Source organism: Strix aluco, chromosome 2 (genome assembly GCF_031877795.1).
Source record: "Strix aluco isolate bStrAlu1 chromosome 2, bStrAlu1.hap1, whole genome shotgun sequence".
Lineage (NCBI taxonomy): Eukaryota > Metazoa > Chordata > Aves > Strigiformes > Strigidae > Strix > Strix aluco.
The window spans coordinates 114,503,105-114,527,327 of record NC_133932.1 but is presented as its reverse complement, the minus strand read 5'-3'; the positions used below and the strand labels follow the sequence as shown (position 1 = coordinate 114,527,327).

General features: G+C 45.4%; 1 protein-coding gene across 8 annotated transcripts in view; it reads right to left on the bottom strand.

The window, feature by feature from the left end:
- Positions 1-24,223, bottom strand: part of SLC7A1 (solute carrier family 7 member 1) — a 47,869-nt gene that overhangs the window by 17,044 nt on the left and 6,602 nt on the right. For 5 of the 8 annotated variants that reach the window (XR_012622092.1, XM_074815901.1, XM_074815908.1 and 2 more), the window contains exons 2-4: positions 7,690-8,073; positions 3,435-3,593; positions 997-1,168 (exon numbers count right to left, since the gene is read on the bottom strand). Coding sequence is in view for 7 of the 8 variants with exons in the window: in XM_074815901.1 (XP_074672002.1) it covers positions 997-1,168; positions 3,435-3,593; positions 7,690-8,059 (701 nt within the window). In the remaining variant the exon portion in view is untranslated. Of the gene's footprint in view, positions 1-996; positions 1,169-3,434; positions 3,594-7,689; positions 8,074-14,164; positions 14,382-21,042; positions 21,193-24,223 lie in introns of those variants that run through there. The other 3 variants (XM_074815902.1, XM_074815905.1, XM_074815906.1) reach the window with 3 other exon arrangements.

The window sequence follows — 24,223 nt, the reverse complement described above, 5'->3', positions numbered from 1 at the left end:
AAATAGCACAACCCAAATGTGGGTTACTCAGGAAATAATGATAAAATAAACCCCTGACAGATTTTATGAAAATGGTAAGTGCTATGGGTCAAAGAGCTACAGTTACACTTTGAAGCTATTGCACAAATTGCTGCTTGCATGGGAATAGCAGTAGGGAAGGAGGGGGGACCTTTCCTACAGAAGCAATTTGTTCACAACAGGTTGAATTTTGCAGAGAGGCTCAATAAGCAACTTGTACACAAGCCAAACTTGACCCATGCAACATTTATGAATCTCTCCAGTTTTTGCCAAACTGCACTTCCTTACAGGCCAGCCCAAAGGGTTTAGATAGCAAGCCAGGACTGAGCTGATGTACATGGAGATATTTAAAGGCCTTCATTCTCTGTACAGTCTCAAGCAAAAATGAACAGTCTTGTATCACTGGCAACCCTTGTAAGTTCCTTAATTTTGATCTTGTATAGGAAGACAGGATTTTGACCAAGTAGCAAAATGTCATTAAAAATGGATTCATGATATGCTTGCTGCAGTGCATTAAAATAATTTGCAACCTGCCTTCGTTTTACTGAGGCGTTTGGAACAAGGTCTCCAAAAAGTAAAACAGTGCCTCGAGGATATTGACCAACTGTCCAAAGAAACTACTATATTTGGTCATGGCTTCATACACACACCAGAGCCAGCCTGGTGCAGCCTTCAGTAGGAGGTTGTCTAAAAAGCTCTTGTTTCTCAAATTTAGATGCCATATTGGTCATGAGGCTGGAAATGGTCAGTTCTGCAGCAGGGCCCACCTTGACACAGCCTACCTCCTATCAGTTTCAGCCCATCAGCACAGCCTGCTTTCAGCAAACGCCCACCAAAACCAGCTTTGCCTCCAAGGTGTTTGGCAAAGGAGGGAGCCATCCCATTCACTGGTTTTCTAAATCACTCCACAAACCCCTGTATAAATTTGCCATTGAAAATGCATCCATTTCAGAGCTGAGAAGAAAAGATCCAACTTACTTGTCTCTGTAAATGCTGCTGTTGGTGTAAATGTCCTGTTCAGTCAGCTGCCAGTTTTTAATAGACCCTTTCACAAAGCCGGAGACCATGACAAAGCCAAGGACGAGGATGTTGATGCAGGTGAACACTTTGTTCACCAGGGCAGATTCCTTCACGCCAAAAATTAAAAGCCCTAGGGAAAAAATGGCAGATGGGCAGTCAGGCGTTGCACCACCAGTGGCAGGCACTGGGGACTTGCAGAGACAGCCCAGCTCTGTTCATGCTGTTCTCTGCCGAACTTAACCACACCTCATTTCTCCACAAAGCCAAGTAGCTCAGGTAGGTCAGGATTAACTCACCCAGAAGGAGCATGAGGACTCCAGCCCAGACATCACTACTGCAGGATGCAACACATCTTCCCACTCAGCATGCCCATTTGGCAAGTGCCCTTGGTAAAGTGCTTTGCTAACACAGCTAAGCTGCTTGCAGCACTTTCAACGCCAGCTCTGGTCATCTCATGGCACTACGCTATGCCACCTAGATACAGCCTCAAATTCCACCCAGAGACCTGGAGAAAACATCCTGCGTGGTTTTTCATGAAGAAACATCATCTTAGAGGTCTTGGCAACATGCAGAAGTTATGAACAACATTCAACTTTCCTTAGAAGCAGGGGAAAATATGAGCAAGGACCAAATCCAGGAGGACAACTACTTTAGTGCTGAAGACACAGAAGAAGGTGGCATCTTGGGAATCTTGCTCCCATTTAATCCAGTGGGAGCTTTACCAGTGAGTTCAGCAAGAGCAGGATTTCAACCTGTGGCCTTAAGAGCATCCGTGTGAAGAAGAGCATGTTTACAGGCTTTGGCAACCAGTGTATCACTGAGGCATAGCTCGGCTTCTCAGAATGACAAGCTCTGGTAACTTGTGATTGCTTTTCAGGTGCCTGATTTTCAAGAATCCAAACCTTTAACCCAAATCTTAGGCAGAAGCTGAGGGAGAAGGCAAAAAACTTCACACTGGCCTGAGGGAAAAGTGAAGCACAGGGTGTCCTTACTGCTACTCCAAGGCACTTCAGGGAGAGGGGAGCATCCTGTGCACTCACCTTTCCTTCTTTTAAAATAGGAAATAAGCTGAGACAGCCACATCAGGGACGTGTTTGATAACACTGCATACCTGCCCTGGTAAACTTGTAGGGTACCTTGTAGAAATCTGAAGCTCAAGACAGTGCAAGCAGAAATAAACCTGTAGTGCTTATAGTTGAGTCTAAAGCTGCTCATTCAGCAGCTTTTTGTAGAAAAGAATGGTTTGCATTTTTAATTAAAATCCAGGGAATTTCCTCCATGCAGGGGAATAAAGCATTGGTAATCTGCATGATTTTATGCCTCGGCAGTGCTAAAGTGAGGAGTCCTAAATTTTGTAAATTGTATCTGAGGTGAAAGACCAGATTCTAATTTGAAACTAGAGCAATTCCTATTATATGCAAATGAACAAAAAGGAATATCTCTCCCATTCAGATGTAGTCCTGAAAACAGAGGGCTGCTATTGACGTCAGCCATCTTCAGTGTAGTCCTAGATACAAATGCAAACCCGGATGGCTAAAGCACCCCTTGCTTATAAAACCTGTCCCCATGAGCGCAGCTCATGCTGTGAGACGGCCATCCTGATAAGAGTGGGACATGTTGGGATAACCTTGTTGGGGTGACACTGCAGCTTCTGCATATGGAAACCAGAGAGGGGTACATGAAAAGCGTAATTCTTTAGATTTTCCTAAATTTGACAATGCTTTGCAAGATCCAGTTGGAGTAGAGGTAAAAGTTCAGAAGGATTTTAATTTTAGAAATTTTCAACACTCTTTCAAATTCTGATCAAAGCCTTGGCACATTTTTAGAAAAAACAGGACCTGACTTTATCACACATTTATTTCTCTGGAGTCTCTCATTCACTGCTGCAAACTGAAGCTTGTATATATTTAAAAAAAAAAACAAAAAAAAACAGTAGTACATGAGGTTCTTACTGAGTCCTTTTTTTTTTTTTTCTTACTTTCCTGGTTCAAGGCAAAGAAAATTGGCAGATTATCAAAGGGGGAATAAGGTTGATAGAGCAACAGAATTTAATTCTTGTGTAATAGGATTTGTGGAGGGAAGGATTAAACTTCCATACCTGATTGAGGATAACAAGTCATCTTTTCTTTTATTCTTTACATAAAATTTGATTGAAGGTTTTACAAGTGGCTGAAAAAATATCAAAAATGCTTCCCTCTAATTAAAAACCTTGTAAACAGGCTATGCCCCATGCTAACTCTACAGCAGCTATGTAAGTCAACCCAACATTTGTAGCAAAGAAGGAGTCTTTAATACATTGTCCAAAATAAATCAGGACTTTGAGCCTATTCCAAAAGCAAACAATGAAATTACAGAAGAAGGAGGTTCAAGACTCACAAACCCCTCCAAGGTTTTACCTGTTAGGATGATGATTATCACCACAGCGAAGATGTCTGGGTATTTTGCTAGCACTCCGGGAGCATCCATTGTCATGTATTTTTTACAAAATTGTTCAATGTGCTGGCCTATGATTTCATCAAATGTTGCACTCCAGACTCTGGCCACGCTCGAGGTTCCTGCCAGAGGACAGAAAGGATGCAGATCACCCTTCACGGCAGGCACACGTTCCCAACAGGGGGTACCTTGCACAGCTTTTTGCCATGCAGGGCCTCAAAGCAACCTTGTATGCATTCCCTGGGTGCTGGGAGCAGCCTTTGCTCTGCAGATCCAGCCCGCACCATGTAATTCATGCCTGGCATCTGCTTTGATGGTAACACACACAGGTGGTGGTCTCAGACCACTCAGCTGACAAGATAAAAAAAATCCTTATAGCGGTTCGGCTTCTTAGTAAATCTTGACTTTGCCTTAAGATACAGCCTAGACTGACTTTCTCCTTACGCTCCCAGGAGCATGACCTTCCCCCACACCTGGTAGTTTCTGCTGCTAAAGAGGTCTGAGTCTCTTCTCATATAGCAGATATCGCTGGCAGCTCCAGCCGGGTGGCTGCAGCCCAGGCAGACGGCGCTCGCAGAAGCCGGCCAGGCTCCAGCAGTACGAAACTGGAGCACCAGAGCCTGGACCACAACACTCACCCAGCTCTGTAAGCTCTGCACTCCAGCAACATGCAGGTCTGCGCCAATCTCTGGTGCTAGAGCACCCGAGCAGGAGAAAGACTCAGATATAATTTACAGGTTATCTGAGCATAAGGCAGCCTACTGCAGGACACTGGTGATGATCCCAGCAAGCGGCATGACTCCTGCCTGCAGCAAGTGCTCAGACCTCCCCCTCCGGGACTGCTGTTTGCTGCAGTTCCCAAGAGCACCAAACCACACAGAGCTTGCCAGGGGAGGACGGAACCTGGGGTCTCAGGATGACCAAGTCTGGGACCTTGTCTGGGCCAGAAGAGTCATTTCAGAGAACAGAAATAGTAACGATGAAGAGCTACCACCAGACAGTGACACCCTTGTGTAAAGTAAGTAGGTTTGGGTAATAGCCAACTTCTCCCTCTCCTGCATTAAAGTGGCTATCATTATACTCCCTATGTCTTATACAGCACACTATATATAACAGCATCTAATTGCATGATATAATTACTACTGTACATAATTACCTAGTTAAAAAAAGAGGTTGGTTTGGTTTTAGTTTGCAGAGCAGTGCCTCAGAGAACGCTGTCAGGGGCCCCGTCCCACCTAGAACAGTTTGTCCTGACACACTCACCTGTGGGCGGGTGTTCAGGTTCCAACTTCGGCACCTGCAATCGTGCCAAACAATGTCCATGCTCACCTACAGCTAAATCCTCTTCAGCAGAGGTGAGCCCCAATCCAGCTTTGCAACAGTATAAAAATAAGCTGCAGAACAGACCTGTTTGGAGACTCTTCTGTTCGCTGAGACAGCAAAGTGCACAGTGTGAATGCTTTTAAAGAGGTGGAACATGTCTCCAAAAGTTATTGTATACCACATTACAATTTTTCAGCTTAGCTTTGGCACAATCTGAGGGAAGAGACTATTTCTTTAAGTGCTGGTTTTTTTTGTCCTGGCTCTAATACTTCATGTTCTAGGACAGGAACAACCAGCTGCTGCATGTGTTATATTAGATGTCAGTTCCACGTAACTATCAGCCATTTATCCCAAACTCTCTGTAACTGCTTGAGGGAGCAGGGGGAATCTGACATTCTTCCAACATCGCAAACACCTGGAGAATATCTTACTGTTCCTAGAGAGCACAGTGCAAAGGCTTGTATCCAGGAGGATTTACTAGTTCTGGGTCAGCACAACCTTGCCAGATCGAGCTGGTTCCTGCCCACAGCACATGGCTCCCAGGAAAGCCGCTGAGCTCAGGTGCAGGGCTCACTGCAGGAACAGGCACAGGCCAGGTCATTCTGTGCCCCAGGAAACCCCAGCAGCAGCTACTCACAAGGGATGCTGTTATTCATCTCACCACCAGCTCCCGCCAGCTTCCAGTTCCTGAAATGCTTCCCAGTCTGCCGTGGTTCCCCAAACCCGCATCATTCCAGAAGAAAGTTCAGATCCTGGTCCTGGACACCTTCTTCCTTCTGTCTAGACCATGACCGATCAGTTGCATGCCCATTTTTCCTCATCACCCACCTCCAAGACCCCATACCAGTCCTCCCCCAAGACAAGTCACTTCAATTAATTACAAGCTATTTGCCACCCATTCCAGGACCCCAGGACTTCTTTTTCCACCCTCACAATACTTTCTGAACAGATGTCTGAGAACCTCAGCATGAAAACACCACGTTGGCCAAGCCCCTTATAGATATAAGCTCCTATCACCCCACTCCCTGGTTTCAGTGGCACTGCTTGTCATTTTCTGCAGCACAACTGAGAAAAAAATTAGCTTTCTGCCCCTCTCAACTCCTGGCTCTGTTCCGCAGCATGTGCCTGCCAATGTATCTTTCTCCTCCACGCCCCGCAAGCTGCCAGGAGTTGCCCTTGCTCACAAGAGGGGCAAGTAGCATGGGGAGAAAGGCTGGGTGAGAAAGTAAAGAGACCTGCTACAGCTCACATCCTCCCCCAGTTGTCTTTCCTGCTTAGCCACCCTTCCTCCCAAATTACGAGGAAGTCAGTTGCAAACATGCATTTTTGTCACAGGACTGAATTAAAAGTAACAAAGTTGTGTCTGAACACATTCATGGATAATATCTACTTATTTTTTACTGAATTGTCTGCGCCTTGTGATAACACAATGAGCAGCCAACTCTGCAATAAAAACTGAGGCAGTGGTTCAAAAGCCATTATGAGAGGACAAAAAAAAATAATCTCAGAAATACCAGCCTCATCCCAGATCCTGGGAATGTAACATTCAGTATGCAAATCTTTTCATAGTGCATTTGCAGAATCAGGTTTTGGGACAGCATCCACGGTTATGTCAGTCATTTTCGTAGTCCAGTATCATGGTGAGAATGGCCACATAAACTAACTAGATAAAGAGCATGGAGGAGACAATTTATCATTACCTTTCTGGACCAGAAGATAAATCACCAAGAAGCCTGTTCAATTTTTCTACGTGTAGCCTAAGCAGAGTCCATTTTAGAAGTCTGAAGGAAATTATATGCTTTCTTTTTTTAAAAACTATTTTTATCCCCTCATTGCAGTGAACCTGATTCATAAAAGAACCACAGGACTCAGATTTCCTAAGGAGATGAGTTTAATTGACTCTGGCTTTTCATCCTCTCATTATTTAAAAAAAAAAAAAAAAAAAAAAAAAAGAAGGAAGAGGAAAAGGTTTCAGGTAGCACACAGAGCAGAGCCAGCATGACCTCAGACAAGCAGCTGCTACATCACTGTATTGCTCTTGATGTGATCTTACCCTCCCCAGCACCATGGGAACTAATCTCCAAGGTAATGCACATCCCATAAAATGCATTTAAAAGAAAAACCCTCCCTTTAATAATTTAGCATAACATCGGTTTTCATTTTAACTAGTAAGTCTTCGCTCTGAACTGGTAAGTTGGTTGCAGCCTTTATTACAGGCATGATGACAAGCAGCGTGCCCAGAATGTGCTTGAAAAGACAAGAATCCTTAATTAGCAAAGTGTGTCTTAGTTTTAATGTATCAGCTGAGTTGTACACTGCATGCTCTGAGCTTGATCCAAGGCCCCTCCTTGGGGGAGTCAAGGGCTTAGAAGGGATTTGGTTTGGACGTTTCAGAGACTATGAACCTGCAGATCATCCTGAACTTAATCCTGCAGCCATTCACAAGACAAAACTCTGATCTCCAGATACTCTAAACAGGTCTCAAAGGGACCAGGAATTAATCTCTGATCAGCCAGAAGTATGGATGCTGCTGCGTAAAAGCATCCTTCTGACAGCGGCTTCTTTCTCGGCAGAGGGGACAAGCTTTTGCTCCCTGGCAAGTGTGCAGCAGCCAGGGGATGCCAAAGGGATGACATGGAGATTCAGAGGAAGTCACAGCAGCAATAATCCAGCTTCAGGACAAACCCTCAGCCCACAGCACACCACTCACCTTGTTGACTGACAGGAGCCACCAACAATGCACCCCACAGACGAGTTCTGAAATCCTCGGAGAGTGCAAGAGCACAGTGTCTATTTTGTAACAGTAACGCAGGCGCCCAAACAAGGCTGATCTTACAAACTAGGCTGCCATCCTGGACTAAAGCTAGGGTCTCACAGCGCACCCGCCATACTTACCGATAACATAGGAGAGGATTAAATTCCACCCTGTGATGAAGGCCCACAGCTCGCCCACAGTCACGTAGCTGTAGAGATAAGCTGATCCTGTCTTAGGAACTCGAGCACCGAATTCTCCATAGCAGAGTCCAGCCAGCACTGAAGCCAAGGCAGCAATTAAGAAGGAGATAACGATGGCAGGTCCCGCATTTTCCCGGGCCACGGCTCCAGCCAGTACATAGACACCTGCACCCAAAGTGCTGCCTACACCCAGAGCCACTAAGTCAAACGTGTTGAGGCATCGTGAGAGCCGACTGTCTTCTCGAGTGCAGTCCACATTTTTCCGGCGAAGAAGCTGGTTTCCAAAATTGATTATTTTTTGACACTCCATTTCCGTGTTTGAGCCTGCAAGAGAGATGCTGCCATCATTACCTGGATCAGGATGCCCTCTGAAACTGCATCACTGCACAGGTACACTGCAATGAATTAATCTTCCCACTTTCCAGCTTTTTACATGGCAAAATGTCTCCTTTGGCATTTTACCTAGGCTTAGCGCAGAGAATTAAAACAGACAAAACTGAAGCATTTTCTGCTTCCCATTCCCAGTCACGCTGCAAAGCCTGCTCAATCCTGGGAGAGAGAGGGCATTCCACCCCAGCTTCCACCCCACTCCACAACCACACAATTCACAAGCAAGTGGGCAAGCCAAAAACACAAAGACTGTCTTTCAGATTTCAGAGCAGTCTTCCTGGTCTGGGAATTTAAAAAAAAAAAAAGACAGATACAGATAGATATATATATATACACACAGAGATACGTATTTTTATATATATTTTAAGTCTCAGGGTGAACTAAGAAGTGAGCCTTACATCCCAGAACAAGGCACCACATGTGCTCCTGTCCCTAGAGCACAACATGACCACATGCTGCAGTCAGTGACACCATTTGCAGTCAGATTCGCTGGAACATTTCCCCTCTCTAAGGTCCAGCCACAGGCAGTAGCACAAGCTGCTGCTGCCTGCAACTGTGCAGGCTAAACCAGATACAATTTAGGAAAAAGGACATGCAGAATCAAGTTTTATTTAACTCGGTTACACTCAAAATAGCTCAAGCTATTTTGCATTTGCAACAACTGAAGTGAGAGCACGGTGTGGCTCCCTGAACTTCCCTGTCCCACACAGCAACTACTGCAGGACAGGGGTGTTCAGTGAAACCATGCAGCAGGGTTTCCAGCCATGGTCCCCTTTTAACAACTGCACTATTCCTGTATATGGACCTGCTGGCACAAATAGCAACGTGCAGCAGCTTCATAAAGCAGTTCAGGTGCAGCTCCCCTGTTTGGGACTTTACGATGGGATTAGCAGCAGGGTAAAGCAAACACCTCTCTGTGGAGGGATCTCTTAGGAAATCCTTCTGGTGTTTCTTTTCCCATGAGACATGCGTATCTTGAGGTGCTACACCATGGGAAGATTTTGCTATGCAACTCTATCAAGCCTACAAATTCGACCATCTACACAGGCATCCACCTAACACAGCCAGTAACAGCACTCTTTAAAGGTCAAACCAGCATGGCCAGCTGTGGGGTCATCTCCTCAAGGATATCTGTGGAATCAGTGCCATTAAGGAGTCTGTCCCTTCAAGATTTATGTCCTTGGACACAGCCCAGGTATGGAACTTTTGTCTTCCTCTTTCTGAAAAAAAATATGAAGTATGTTGCTTCAAAATTGTCCTTGCCTTTAGAAACTGGCTAGAACTCCTCCTCACAGTACCATGAGCACAGCATTAGAAGGAATTTCTTGCTTTTTACACTGCCAAGTCCAGCCCCAGTTGTCACAGGCAACCATGGCATAACATCAGGCCTTCCCTTAAAAATTTCTAGGTGCCTTATCTCCACTGGAAAGCTCTACCAACACTCCTCTACTTACCAGCCAAAATGCTTTAGTAGGCATTTACTCACATGCTCTTGTGCCAAGAATGGCTTTTCCCTACTCGGGTGGTCACCCCCATATATACCTTTAGAGATCAGTCATAACTTTCCAGCCTTCACTTTGCAAAGGCAAGCAATCCAAGCCCCAAAGACACAGGCAGTCCCTTGCCCTGTCTGCAACTGTTCACCTCCAAAGCACTCTCTGAGCAGTTGTATATCCCATTAGCACCCTTCTACTTGTTGCATCAAGATGAATGATCAGAAGAAGCAACAAGAGCAACTGCTAAGAACTCCAGTGGGCATCTCCTCTACCAGTTTTCCTCTCTCAGTCCCCAACTTCTCACTAAAAAGTCCCTTTTGCACCATGCCAGTCTCCTCCTAGTCCTCATCTTCTTAAACAATTTCCCGAGTGGCACTGCATCAAAAGCTTTACTCAAGTCAAGATAAAGGAGAGCGTTCATTCTTTCCTTTAACCTTTAAAGTAAAAAAAAAAAAATAGCCCCCCACCTTCCCTGTGCCTCTTATCAAATAAGACTGTCAGGCGAATTTGCCAGTCTCTCATAGGTAAACTCATTTATCTCTGCTCTTCTCCAGTCAATGGGCACCACCTCCTGCTTTGACAGAGGTTTCACTTTGCTGGTTCACCACCACTTGCATGCACTGGTTCTTTCTGATTACCCGTCCCTGACCCTCCTCTTCTGAGTGTTGCTCCCACTGGCTGCAGCCATTTTCCTCAGCCCACACTTGCCATCCCACCTTCATCCCAGCACCATTGTCCTCATTCAGAATTTGGCAGTTGGATAATATGATGCTCTCTACAGCTAAGATGTTTTCTCTGCAACCTAAGCCAGAGGCACAGCTAGCATTGACAACAACCTACCATGTTTTTACCAACAGATTTGGCTCCAGGCACCAAAATCACTACTGTAAGACCTGCATTCAACTATTTAATGCCTGTTACCATTTCTGTTCTGAGCACAGGAGTACTTCAATAGTGAATGACCCAGCTGCCCCATTCACCACTCTTTGGTTCACACTGCAGAGAGCTCGTGGAATACACAAACCTGATACTACTGGGATGAACCTAAACCTGAGGACACTGCAGGGGCATATGTAATGCATCCAGACACCTGATGGGTGCACAGCCTGCAGGAACAGCTACTCCAGGATAACCTCCCCTGTAAAATGTGTTGTGCAGACATCAGATTCTCAGCAGCAACTGCTTTGCTCTGCAAATCTACGGGCTGCATTACTTGCTCATGTGGACACAACCTACAAGAATAAACATCATCTTCCATCTCAACTGCATCCTGTAGCTTCAAGAAGCTCCAACCTGATATCCACACAGCACCATTAAGCCCAGCTTCAGCAGCAGGGCTTTAAAATGTTTCTTCATTAATTATGGAAAAGAGAAAGATTTTTATTTAGATGCAATGCTGGACTGAGGCATTCACTATCCAATGAACAGTGCCTTGCATACCAATAATGGAACAGCAGTATACATTGCACACTGGCATCAATGGTATGCTGAGAATAATGTGTAGGCAAAAATATTACTAAATGCAATTTACAGTATCGTCAAGTGATATTGGTACTTCATCAGCTCTGGCTAAAACCCAGTGTAAAAGGTGGGAAAATACATGCTAAGAAACTTAATTAACTGAGTCAGCTATTAAATCCAATGCTTCAATTTTGTCACCATAGCATCAACTACAAAATCAAAATCCTCTTCATTTTTTCAAGACACCAGTCATAAGCCCTGGCTTAAATCCCTTTCTCTTGGCCTTACACTAACTCCCCTACTAGGAGAAAGTAATTACAATTGCTGGAACAAGGCTGAGGATTTACAAGTCCCATCGTGTCAGGAATTGCCTCTTCCACTAACAGCTCTCAAACATGCTCCCAAGAGACGGGGATTTAGACTAATGGAAAAAGGCAGGTTTCAGGCCAATCTTACAAAAATCTCATTTGATGAACCATGAGAATTCCCAGTGTACACAAAGAGGGAAAACTATCTTCTCCCTTCAGAAGGAAGACAGACCTCTTTACCTAAGTGCATTCATATGTCAGTTCGTTCACGCAGTCTCCTTCCCATTTGAACCTTATCCAAATCCGTGTCAGCCAGGATTACCTTCAGCTGGACACCTGCTCACCTCCCCAAAGCAAGGACAGGGCAGTCCTCAACTTTGAACTGGGGTAAGGTGACAAGAAGAGCGCTGCACTGGGGCATCTCCTATGAATTTCATTGCTTTCTAGGACAACAAAAGTCCCAGGCTTTGCTTAACTCCCATCAGGGTGATGCAGAGATCCCCTCGATGTCTGCATCCTATGAAGACCACGGTGATGGGGCTACCTCATCCACACTGCCCAGTGGTAGTTTACATTCAGTCTGAAGCTCAAGGAAATGGGGAGGATCCCAGTGCTGTGCACCAAGGAAAAAACACTGGAGAAGATACAAAAAAAGCCCTCCAAAACAAAAGAAATCCCTGCCATAAACTGCAGTCAACTATGAGCAAGATACCCACAGAATATTTGTTAATGGATTTGTTTTCCAAAGCTAGTGTGAAAGTCAAGACCAGTTTGACTCAGAACCAGCCTCTGGATTTCAGGACAACACAGGTTTATTCTGTGGTACAGAAACATCAAGAAATGCCAAAGGACTGGTGAAAAATAGTTTACTTGTTGCTAACTCAACATATGGCAAGGCATTCAATGGCCTGAACAGAGGAGTTAGAAGCAACACAGCTAAGTCCCAGCTGAGGCTATTAATAAAGACACAAACAAGAAAGGAGGTAGAGAGATGGCCCAGCTCAGCTAGAAGCCGAGCCATGCGCCAGGGAGGTCTGCAGAGATGCAGTGCAGCTGGGCAGGGCTTGCCTGCCCTTTGCACAGAGCCCCCAGGCAGGCCCCTGTGGCCCCTCGAGGTTGAGCTGGACCAACCACAGGGGAACACCAGAGAAGCTTGTAGGAAATCTTCCTGAGACATTTCACCCTGGGTGAGGCTACAGGTCCAGGCTCCCCAAACCCCAGTGACTTACACACTATTTTATGTTCCTTGGGGTTTGCACCTCCGAGTTGGTATCAACCTTGCCAAGCATACTGGGTTTCATCCTATAAAGTACCGAACATTTCTTACATAGAAAATCAAGGTGAGGGTATCTTGCAGGACTGTACCATGTAATGTGCAGAAGGAAAAGTCTGTGATGTGCACTCACTCATCAACACGTGGGTTTCTACAATGCCCACACGACAGGAATGGGACTAACCCTAAGAGCTAGATGGCACGAGGGACACGCTTGCAGTGTGTAAGTGACTTACTGTTCCCATAGACCACACAAAGCTACAAGGAGGAATTGCTCTGTGGTGAACAAAGGCAAAAGGCAGAGGACAGGTTGTGCAGCCTGACGTTATCTTTGTCTAGGAGGTGCCTCCAGGTGGAGGTGGACTGAGGTTCCCCACAGATGAGAGCTGCTCCCCCTCCTCCTTCTACCACCACTGACACCCAAGGAGCTGGGGATGCTAAGTCTTTCAGAATTTGGCTCAAGGCCTCTGCTTCAAAAAACATACTACTTAACAATAATGGTAAACCTTTTATTTCCTACCTAGCCATTTAACTTAAATTTAACTAAGTCTGGTGTCTTGCAAAATGAACACAACTCAGTGGTCCCAAACCAATGGGAGTTTTATCTCTTCACTGAAAATGAAAGCAGATGTAGTACCCAATGCCTTCCCTTGCCACACATGTCAACGCAAATCACTTCTTTGGCGAGAACAGGGCTGGGGAGGGGCAACATCCCCAGTAGAGAATCAGCCCCTCACTGCAGGGATGGATGATCAAGGCATGAACTTGGCAAGGTTTTTGGGGGTGAGGGCATGTAGGATTTATTTATTAGGAAAAAAAAAAAAATCTAGTGAATTATTTCAAGCTTATATATCACTCAAGAGTATCTCACAAGAAACATATTTCAAAATTATTTCATTTTGAAGCTCCCTCAGGCATACCTACAGGTGTTCACAGCTGTACTACAGCTACCAAGAATAAAGCAGAATGGCTTTTTATGGATAATTTGTTTAGAAGAGGGGCTATTTAATTATGACAGACCTGAAAATTAAGACCAACATCCTGCAGCTGGCTTAATGCCAGCAGACAGTGCTCGTCAGGCTGATCTCAAGATTAAGATACCAACTTCATCCTGACCAAAAAGCATCAGAAAGTCTGAGCATCTCTGCTGTGAATAAAATAACCTCCTATGACCCGCAGATAACAGACAGGGAGCTGGGTGCAGAGCACGGTACCCTCACTGCAGCTGTGTTCTGCATCCCTTGCACACAGCACTGTCCTTCATCTCACAGACAACTGATCACCATCCTAAGCATCTCTTACACGTTTTTGTTGCTTTTGAAACAGCAGGTACCAAATCAACCTTTCACTTTCAATTATATTAACTGTAGCTTGGCAAAGAGACCTTCAATAAAGACAAGTGGCATTTTTTTCAGAACAATCTTTTGGTTTAGCAGGATGCAGTACAGGGGCCATTACACCTCTGCCCCAAACCTCTCTTCTGATACCATTTGTTATCTTCGCAATTGCATCAAAGGGTGATTTTGGCGGAGATTATGATTTTTCCCTCCTTAGAAGTTCGATCTGGCTGTGATCTCGCTTTCTGAAACAGCCGTTCTTGCCTTTGAAGTTGGTTGGGTTGGTTCCTCTCACTCCCACTCATACTTGAAACGATGAGCCTTTTCTTTGAATGTATGGTCAGTATTCCCATGGCATAACACAGTCCTAATGACATAGAACAACATAAATTATTCCAGAAATGTTACCAGATGGTACATAACGAACTTCCAGCTGAGGAAACTTGATCTGAATGAACACAGATTAGCTTTGTTCTGCACACACCTAGCTCTCACCCCTGCTTCAGCTCCAGTTTCTCTGATGAGAAACACTGAGCTCCAAGCCCCAGCCACTCAGAACCTGGGTAGTAAATGGCTTCATCCCAAGGCTCTGGGCATCTTCATGTTTCAGCAGGAGCTGAGGGCTTTGAGAGCAGCGGGAAGCAATGACGCACCTAGATAACCTAGCAGGGCGGATCCTCGGGCAGGGGCCACATCCTTGGGTGAAATCCTGTCCCACTGAAGTTGATGGCAAAGCTCCCACTGACTTCAATAGGGCCCAAATTCCACCCACTGCTACTGGTCCTTGTCTTTTCTACAATGCATTTTATGTTTGTTACTTTTGTTCCCTGTCCAAATTCTTGTGCCTTGACTGTATTGTATTTTCAAATAAAATAAGATATTCTTCCTCCTCTTATCTAATGGTTAACATACCTATTATATCAGGTTGATAGATTTCCTTCCCCATTAACAACATTTTAAAAAGGGACATTCTTCAAAACAATCCCATAAGAAAATAAGCAATCTTGCATCTGTTTAACAGCAAAAAGTAAACCATAACAAACATCTGTCCAGTTAAACATAAAACACCATGTGTAAAAATAAGCTGACAGGGCACCATTTTACATAAGCAGTACTATCACTTTCCTAAACAATTACAATTTGTTTCAGCTTCTGAAAAAACACTCATCTATTTCAAGGCCTTGCTGCTCCTAAGAATTTTCTTCTGCAATTTGCAGAAGAGCATAAAATTAAAGCAGATTATGCAGAACAAGGAGTTTCCTACTAAGGAAAGAAGAAAACCCAAACCTAACCGTGCTGCATGTCCAGTGAACTCCCCAGGTATCTCCTTGGAGGAAGAGCAAGCAGAAATCCCCACTCAACATTGTCCTACATACACTCATATCCATTTTGAAACACAAGTAAACCTCTACTGCCATCGGCACCCTTCTCTCACAGCAAACTGATGTCCTGTGGGACAGTCTTACTTTCCTTAGAATCCTTTTGGTCTTCAACAATTGTACCCCCCGTACAGCTGTACCATTATTGCTACTAGTCTGCAGAACAAAGAGGTTGTGCTTATGCCATGCTGGTATGTTTGGCAAATAATGTGGAATGGGTTTGGCCCTCTATTTTTAGTTTAAACACGGGTCAGCTCCCTGAACAAGCATGTAGCGATGATGCCAACTTTCTGATCAACACACAGGTAACAAAACCATTTGGGAGCCCTTTCCAAAAGGCTGATTTTGCTACTTCCACCTCCAAGCTAGCACCATTCACAGAGAAAAGTCCTACATAGAAAAAGAGGAGGTGGAAAACCTCAATTCCTACTACTGCCACTAGCATTACAGATATTTTGGGGAGTGTCAGATTTGACTTTAGACTCCTAGATGCAAAGAGGTTATGTTGTAAGGAACCAAACCAGAACCACTGAATGCTTTTTGAATGAATGAATGCTTTCAGAAATACAATGAGGAAAGTCAACAGTCACTAAGGCATGTCAGCCCCAGCTGTGATCCATTACAGCATAAAGCAGGAATTGTGCCTGATATGTCCTTCCAAAATGTCTTGCCTTGGAAAATCTCCAAAGTTTTGTTACATTACTCTTCAACAAGTGACAGAGCAGAGACAAGACAGCTACAGCAGATGCTGAACTGTCCCCATAGACATTTAACACCTATCTCAAGACTTTCAGAAATAGACACGAAGGACTTGGCATCAGACCCTAAGGTGCATCTGGCTGTGTCCCTGAAGCTGCTGCAAGTGTCTTCATCAGCTGTGCTGGACAAGGCAGGCAGTTCAGAGGACACGCTTGGGACAAGTGCTGAGAACTGACTCAGAGGTTGTAGGCCACGGCCATTTGCAGATGCCTGCCACCAGCAAAAAGGCTGATGAAAATAAAGACATGACCAAGCATTAGCATTACACAAAGCTGGAAGATATCCCACCATAGCAGCAGTAATGGCAAGGAGTCCAAGCCAAAATCCACGAAAGTAACTGTAATTCTCCACATCAATTTCACGATGTGTAAAGGGATGCTGTCCTGCTGAGGTATTTTAACCAGGCAAGGAATGTCTTGTCCATGTGCTGTTAAATTTTTCCCTTCTTGACTGCCATAATTTTATTTTTTATTGTATGCATATATTTCAATCTACATTACAGAAATGTAGATTACATCAGTGTACATATATGGATACTAAATGTTATATTCTTTGCCAATTCTGTCACTGAAAACCAAGAACAGCCACTAGCAAGCCATTTGCTATTCGAAAGAAGGAAAACATCCAGTTAAATATAAACTACACACTAAAGAGAGGTAACAGCACACACACAGATGGGTGTGCAGTGTATACAAAACACAATCTTAATCACCTGCTTAAAGACACACTGCCTGTAAGAAGGGGACCATATCACTCTCCTCTGTTGAGTGCTGCTTTAACAGCACAAGGGAGGTGGTGGTGGGGGACCAGTCCACTGTCACAGATGGCAGGGGATGCTGGTTTCTGTTCCTCAAGCTCTCCAGCATTAGGGACACTTCTAAGGCAGCATCTCCCACTCTTCTTCAGGCATCTCATAGCCCTGGAGAACTTCTTCCATTGGAAAAGGACCAGTGAGGTGCTCTCTCCAATCCCTATGCCACCCACTTACCAGCAAATCAGTTACTGAAAGGGGAACATGAAGTCCCCCTGGACACAAAGAAGGTGCTGGTGCTCCAGTATTGCCTTGGGAGAACAGCAGGGTGCTGCAGCTCACCTGCCTGCTTTTCAAACTCTCACAGCTACTGGCTGTACCAAGGTCAGAAATTCCTCTCCCATCCCAGGACAACTTCTGAGATGGCAAAGACCATCCTTTTCCCCAAGTCCAGACAAGAAGTCTTCCCCAAAATTTCAAAGCAGGCAAACTTCAAGGTTTTGTCTCAACACCTGCAGAAAACTCGACCTGGGTTACTTGTGATGATACATTAAATCCATTTTGAAATGAGTAGTGATTTTTGACTGAAATAAAGGTGGGAGGTTCCTGCTCTGAAAGTCCCAAGGGGAGTCCTTCAACCTTCCAGAATTCAAGCTTCAAAATCTCCAAAATGGAAGTTCAGCGATGCCCATTCTTTTCCACAAAGCTTCAGCTGTAATTAACATCAAACGTGGCACACCAGAAGCCACTCAACAGGTAAAAGGTTGGATAGACATTAATTCTCCTCCTTGGCTACTGCAGAAACACACAATGTATTAGGCTTAATTTGCAGAGGGGAATTTGACATTATGATCACTTCCCAACTGCGGGCACAATGAAAGACTGGGACAGGATACAAGATGAGACTCTTCACCACCCAAGTGTTGCAAGAACAGGTTAGAGAAATACCTGTTAGACACAAATTGGATATAGTGCATCCTGCCTCAAAGCAGGGAAGACTCAGCTGCATCCAGACTGCATGTCTGTTTTGGGAAGGTTAAATCATGAAGTCAGATAGATGTTCCTCTCTCCCCAGGCTACTGCTTATCACCCCTGTAGCTCTACCAGAATAACCACCTGGGGAATTGTGCTGCAAACAGCATCACTGAAACAAACCCAATGCTGTGCCTACGACCAACCAGGTGGCAAGCCACCGCAGCCAGCAGCTGAGGCAGAGGAGAGGGACGGGACACTTTCCAGGATGGATTCCCACCTAAGTACCACCATCCAGCAAAAGGCAACTTTGGTGCTCTCAGCCCTTTTAGCCCACACATCAGACTTCAGACAGTGAGGATCCTCTGGCAGCTCAAAACAGCACCCAGCTGTCCTGAGGAAGAGGGCAGCACCGCATTTGCCATCCACAGCTCCTCAGGGATCAAAAAGTTAAGGAGATGTCTTCCTGCCTAGCCAATAAAGGGCATCACACCCCTCATTACATGAATCGCTAGTTTCTGATGAAAAAGCATCTAATTGAAAAGTCTCCCACCAGCTCTAGTACAGTCTCCTCAAATAGTTGTTCAGCATGGCTTCAAATTACACTTTGCAAGAAAATTGCTTGATTTAACTCCCTCAATTTGTCATAAAACCTGAGGGGATCTCCACTGATAATTAGACTTCCCAAATGAAAGTCTGAGACAGATTGCCAGGAATCTACTTGAAGTAACACATAGCCCATAACCTGCCAGGGACTCAGCCTTGGTATCGAGCAGAAAAAAATTTAAGGTCTGGGAAACAATATTAAATAAGTGAGCTTCAGACTTCTTAAACCCAGATAAAATGAAGACACAGCTTTGCTTAGCCAAAAAGCCTGATCACGTCATTCAGCATGCTCCAGTCACGGTCCCTGGATAACAGTCCTTGGAAGAAAGTGGGAAATGTCCCTTAGGAGATAAGGAAGCAAGTTAGACAGAGACAGAAGTTGGTTTGTTATTAGAACAGTAGTGGGGAAACAAACAAAAAAATTAAGAGCCCCAACTTGCATGTAGAACAACAAACACCATCTTGCACAGACATGGGACACATCCGATGAGACAGACAGACAGAAGGGAGGAGACTTCCCCGAACACCATCATTTCACCAGGAGCAAGTGCACAGCTGAGTGAGGATTTAAGGGCAGATCAAAGTGGGTATAAAACAGCGGGAAGCAGGCAGAGGCCAGCAGATAGCTCGTGGTGAGCAGTGGCAGCTCCAGCTGGAGGCAGGGCCATGTGGCAGCAGCAGACCCTGGTCACTCCTGCCCAGCAGCCCGTGGGCATCCCTGCCTGAGCGATGCGCTGGACCATGGCCCAGGGTTTGGCCACCCCCGTGGACCAGCGTGTCTGCGGGTCAGATGTTTCTCAAACAGGCACACTCCCAGCATTGGTGCATGGCTTATCACCACACTGCTGTCCCAATTAAAAACTTCCTCCATTACCATAATGGTACTGACTCGAAGCAAAGGAACCCTTTCCTTTACTGGGAAAGCAGGAATGTTGTTTCTGTGCAATAGGTGGAAGTGTTTGAAGAGCTTTTTTAGAGGAAATGCTCTGTAACAAACTCTGGAGGAACCGTTTGCACAAGGCAGAGTTCAGCCCGCACTGGACACATACCTGTTCAGGGAAGAAGGGAAACAGAAGTTGTACGTGGCCAAGTCACAGGGCTCCCTGTGCCTTACATCAAGACGACTCTAGGCTTCTGAGAAAAGTTTTGCTATCCTTGGGTAACTGTGTCTGCAAATTAAGTGTTCAAGGTCAGGTGGATGGGGTTTTGAGCATTATGATCTAGTGAAAGATGCCCCTGCCCATGGCAGGGGGCTTCACAAGATGATCTTCAAAGGTCCCTTCCAAGCCAAACCATTCTAAGATTCTATGAAACATCAAATGATCCTCCATCGCTCCTTTGGGCTTACTTTCTAATGACTTTATTTTGATTGTGTAATTAGAACACGTTTTCATTAATTCAGGAGTTTTTCTGCTGATTTGGAGGCCATTCTCAGGGCTTGCCCCACGCAGACCTCCAAGTCAGACCTGCCAGCCCTGCAGCCTGATGTGGGTTTGAAGAGCAACACAACACAGCCAAAGAATTAAGAAAAACTTCCCTTCTCTGAAGAAACCAAAGTTAATTTCTCATTAAGCAAGCCAGCTGCATTCAATACGTTACAACCTTCTGAAGGCACTTGCATGATTACAGACCTAATACCAAAGCTTTCTGCAAATATGATTTATGCCAAAGAGAAGCCTAGTATGAAAGGAGCTAAAATATTTGCTTTTAGACCCAGTATTCCCACATTCCATCCATAATTCAAGGGCTGGGGAGGGATCAGCTCCTTCCAAGCCCCATGTGTTCATCTTTGCAGGCACAAGCAAGCACTTCACACCCCGTTGACTGGCGTGTGCGGCGGAGGGGATGCTGCATGTCTGCAGTTTCAGGGGTGGCTCTTGACAACAGTCAAGTAACTCCCATGGGAGAGTTCTTCAGGAAGACCTTCCCCGAGAGATGATGCCCTGATGCACACTGGATTAAAAGCAAAGACTGAATGCTACCATCCGATCAAATCACTATTCTCCCTTCACCACATACCCCACTGACCAATCAGTGCCAAAGGAGCCAACAGCACACGACTCAGAGGGGCCACCAATGCCCCAACTGCCTGGGAACAGCACGAGGAGTGGAGCATCTCACAGGGGGAAGCCCAGGCAGCCCAAGCCAAGGCAGAGGGGGATGCTGAGCACCAACAGTGTGGCCACACTTCCAATGTAACTGGGATATGGTAACGCCACAACTCACTGACGGTTAATGACCCCTCCCCACCCCGCCAGTCCATGACCTATGCCTCATCAGGGATCCTTGTTTTGGGATGGGAATTGGGCTGGGCAGTGCAGCCACTGAGCCCGGCTGCCAGGACCACAGGATGTATCCACGTCACTGTAGTCTAGACAGACACCCACAGCAAAACAGGAGCCGAGGACAGTGCAAAGAGGTGAAGCAGAGGAGGTAAAGCATGAGGCTGCATGAAGGAAAAAGAGAGGGGAGGTGATAAAAGCCACCTGCCACCCCGTATTTGAGGCAGGGTGCAACCTCCCTCCAGAAGTGGAGCCAGCATGCCCACAGATGACACTCACCTCCTGCCTGCAAGGAGGCACCGCTCCTTCAGCCGTCCCTCACCATGTCAGGGCAGTAGGCACACACTCCTTGCCTCAGATCAAATCATCCTGGCCACGACTGCCCACCCCGGCTCTGCCAGCCCGGCCAGCGCCGCTACCTGTTGCTGCCTCCAGGCTTGCAACAAGCTGCTCATATTGCATCATCTTCCCACCTTCCTCCCCTCCCCAGGCAGCTGCCCTCCGTAACAGTCCCGGCCATCACGAGCAGAGAGGGCGACTAAAAACAGACTAGTATTTAGGAATAGCAGCGAGGCAGAGTTTTGGTCTTTTCTGCAAGCACTACAAGCAGTTTCCATGGCAGCTTCGCCCACACACTTGCCTGCTTGCTGTTAAAACTTCATGCTGCACAAGTCACCCGCTTTCATTTCAATGTTTGACCCAATCCTGCCCGGCTCTGCAGTTCTTCAGTCGCATACACCACCAGAGCTAGTAAAATCCCCTATTCAAAAGGACAGGAGCACCCAATTAATAAATAAAAAAAAAAAAGGCATATGAAACGCCATTGCTTGTCTGACTGCAGGGAAAAAAATTCAGTCTTAGGAGTGTTTTGCAAATAATCCCACAAGCCATCACTGTAAAGACTTTGCAGCTCCTGAACGCTGACAGATTCACAACAAAATGCTTCTGAAAACTGCATCCATTTTAGGCATTTAAGCCTAAAGTAAGTAACAGAGCATTGCAAATGATACAAGCATGATGTCTGACCGGTCTGACGATTGGGTAACCAACCACTCCTGTTTTCACACACAGATATCAGAGCCGAGTTTTGATATAGTCTACCTAAATAAATCTTATCAGAAAGGAGGTACCATACTGATGCGGAATTACATTTCATAGCGAGGTAGGTGTGAAGTTTGTTTGCTTTGGGTAAATGCTTTCTAGCCACAAGCTCACCGTTCATCTCTCCCCTGCTCCCTGACAGGAAAAGCTGTTGTCTAATGGGAGTTTTGCCTCCATCTAACCCAAACGTTCAAGGCTGCTGATGGGGAGGGGCTGCGGAAAAGAGATGTCCAAGCACAGCCCGTTTCATATTTATCTCAGAGCCTTTCTCAAAGTGTGACAAAAAGCCTCCCCACTTCTGCTTGGGATCAAATCAAAACTTGCTGAAGTCTCTTGTTTTTTTTTTTCTCCCCCCAAAACAAAGATGACACCCACCAGCCGAACCAGAAGCCAGACTACAAGCTGCGTGCTTTGGGTCTCACTGCTGCTGATGCCATGCAGAGGGACCCTGCACCCCTTCAACGTGGGGGCTCCATGCTGGCCAGCCTGCAGGGAGATTTGTGCAGAAAGCTTGTAACTATCACTAATGGATGTGATAGCTGGGGGAGCAGCGAGAGCAGTGACTATGTAGAGGTACCCAGAAGGTAAGAAATGCAAAAGGTTTGCACGTTCAGCTGGATCCCAGCTACGAGGCTGCTACAAAATACAGTGTGGACTCAGCCCATTTGCACAAGGAGAGGCATTACCTTGTAGCCAGCCTTATAGTTTGTTTTGCTGTCTGTGCGGCAGAAAGCCAGCTCTCAACTCACATCTCTCCATGACGGGAGCTTGTTCAGGCTTGCTTGGAAGCACAAGTCAACTTACAGAAGAGATTAACTCCCACGAGCAAAAAAAAATATTTACCATATACTTGTCATTCAACCCCATCAGCCTAGTAGTTGACCAATTTGTAGGCTAAAATCTTACTCAGATTTCTAATTTTATTGGAAATGTTATCTGCACCTTCCTGTCCCTCATACAGAAGCCTGATCTGCCCGAAAACCTGCACCTGGAACCCAGCGACAGGGATAAGTGAAGCCAGCCAGCACATAGTCCTGTCAAGGGAAGTTATACAGCTATCCTTAAAAATTATTGTGTCCCTATCGGCAAAAGTATCGTGTTTGGAGTAAGTATGCATTTTTTATTGGGCTAACAATTACTAATACCATTCAGTCTGCTAATACATTTTAAAAACCTTACTGTATTTTTCCACATCGTCATTCTGGCATCAAAGGAAATCATTCAATTATATTTACAGGGCTGGGGGGGTACCCAGAGAGACCCAAATACAACAACGTCTGAAAGGTGTTGCATTATACATTTCAACATACTTCTCTGAGCACGTACAGTGTCATCTCTCCCCATGTCACTCATCTAGAACAAGGAAGTTTGAAGTATAATAAGCTCTGCTGCTGCTAGACTCTTTAAGCAACAGCAGGAAGAAAACAAAATACTGGCTGTAAATATGCTCCTTAGTTCCACTGCACTGGGACTTGAAAAGAAAAAAGTGTGATTTTAAAGCAAAATAACTATGAAACAACTAATAATTAGCATTTTCCCCCAAGGGTCTGAAGAGCAGCATGAAAAGCAGAGCTGCTGTTGTGCTTTTGATGGTGCCCTACACCACGCTGTTCTGATCTCCAGGTATTTCCTTCGAAGGAAAAAGCAGGTTCAGAAGTACTCTAACATCTGCGATGGTTTATCTGGAGCAGACAAAGCACAACAGTGTGGTTTCATCACTTATACAAGTTTCCTTGAAGGATATCTTTGTGTTTCTCCATATGCCAACCACGTTATGAGGGGTCGGATTCCTCTCACCTAGCTTTAGCCAACTCCAAAACAGACATTTGGGCTAAGGGTATCACCTCGCCCCTCTCTGTAACCAACAGGCAGAGACAGGCACCTCCAAGTATAAATTTATCCCTTCAGAGGAGAGATGGGAAGAATGACCCTCCAGAGATACCTGCCTTCCCTAGCTACTGCAGGGCTCTAGCAGAAATCTATGAAAACTCCAACAGGAACTGCTCCTCAAGACAGAAAACGGACTGAACCTAGAGCCAGCAGAAGCAAAAACACCTCGACGAAGTTTGACCTGTCTTTCTGTGGGCAGTTAATAGAAAGATGTAAAAATCTCTGACCAGTTCCCTCCCAAGAACAATGACTCCTCCTAACACTTGCATTCTTCAAAAATAAGAGTTTTCTGCACAAAGGTTTGGATTTCAGGACTGCCTGAGCACTAATCCCAGCACCTTCACAGCAAAGAGTAAGTGTTTTGCTTCTGCTCTTCTCCAGTTGCTTAACTGTTATGCTTTTCACTCTACTGCTTGTGTTGGTACCTTTCCTGAACTGAAAAGATGCTAGAGGCCAAATTCCTACTCTA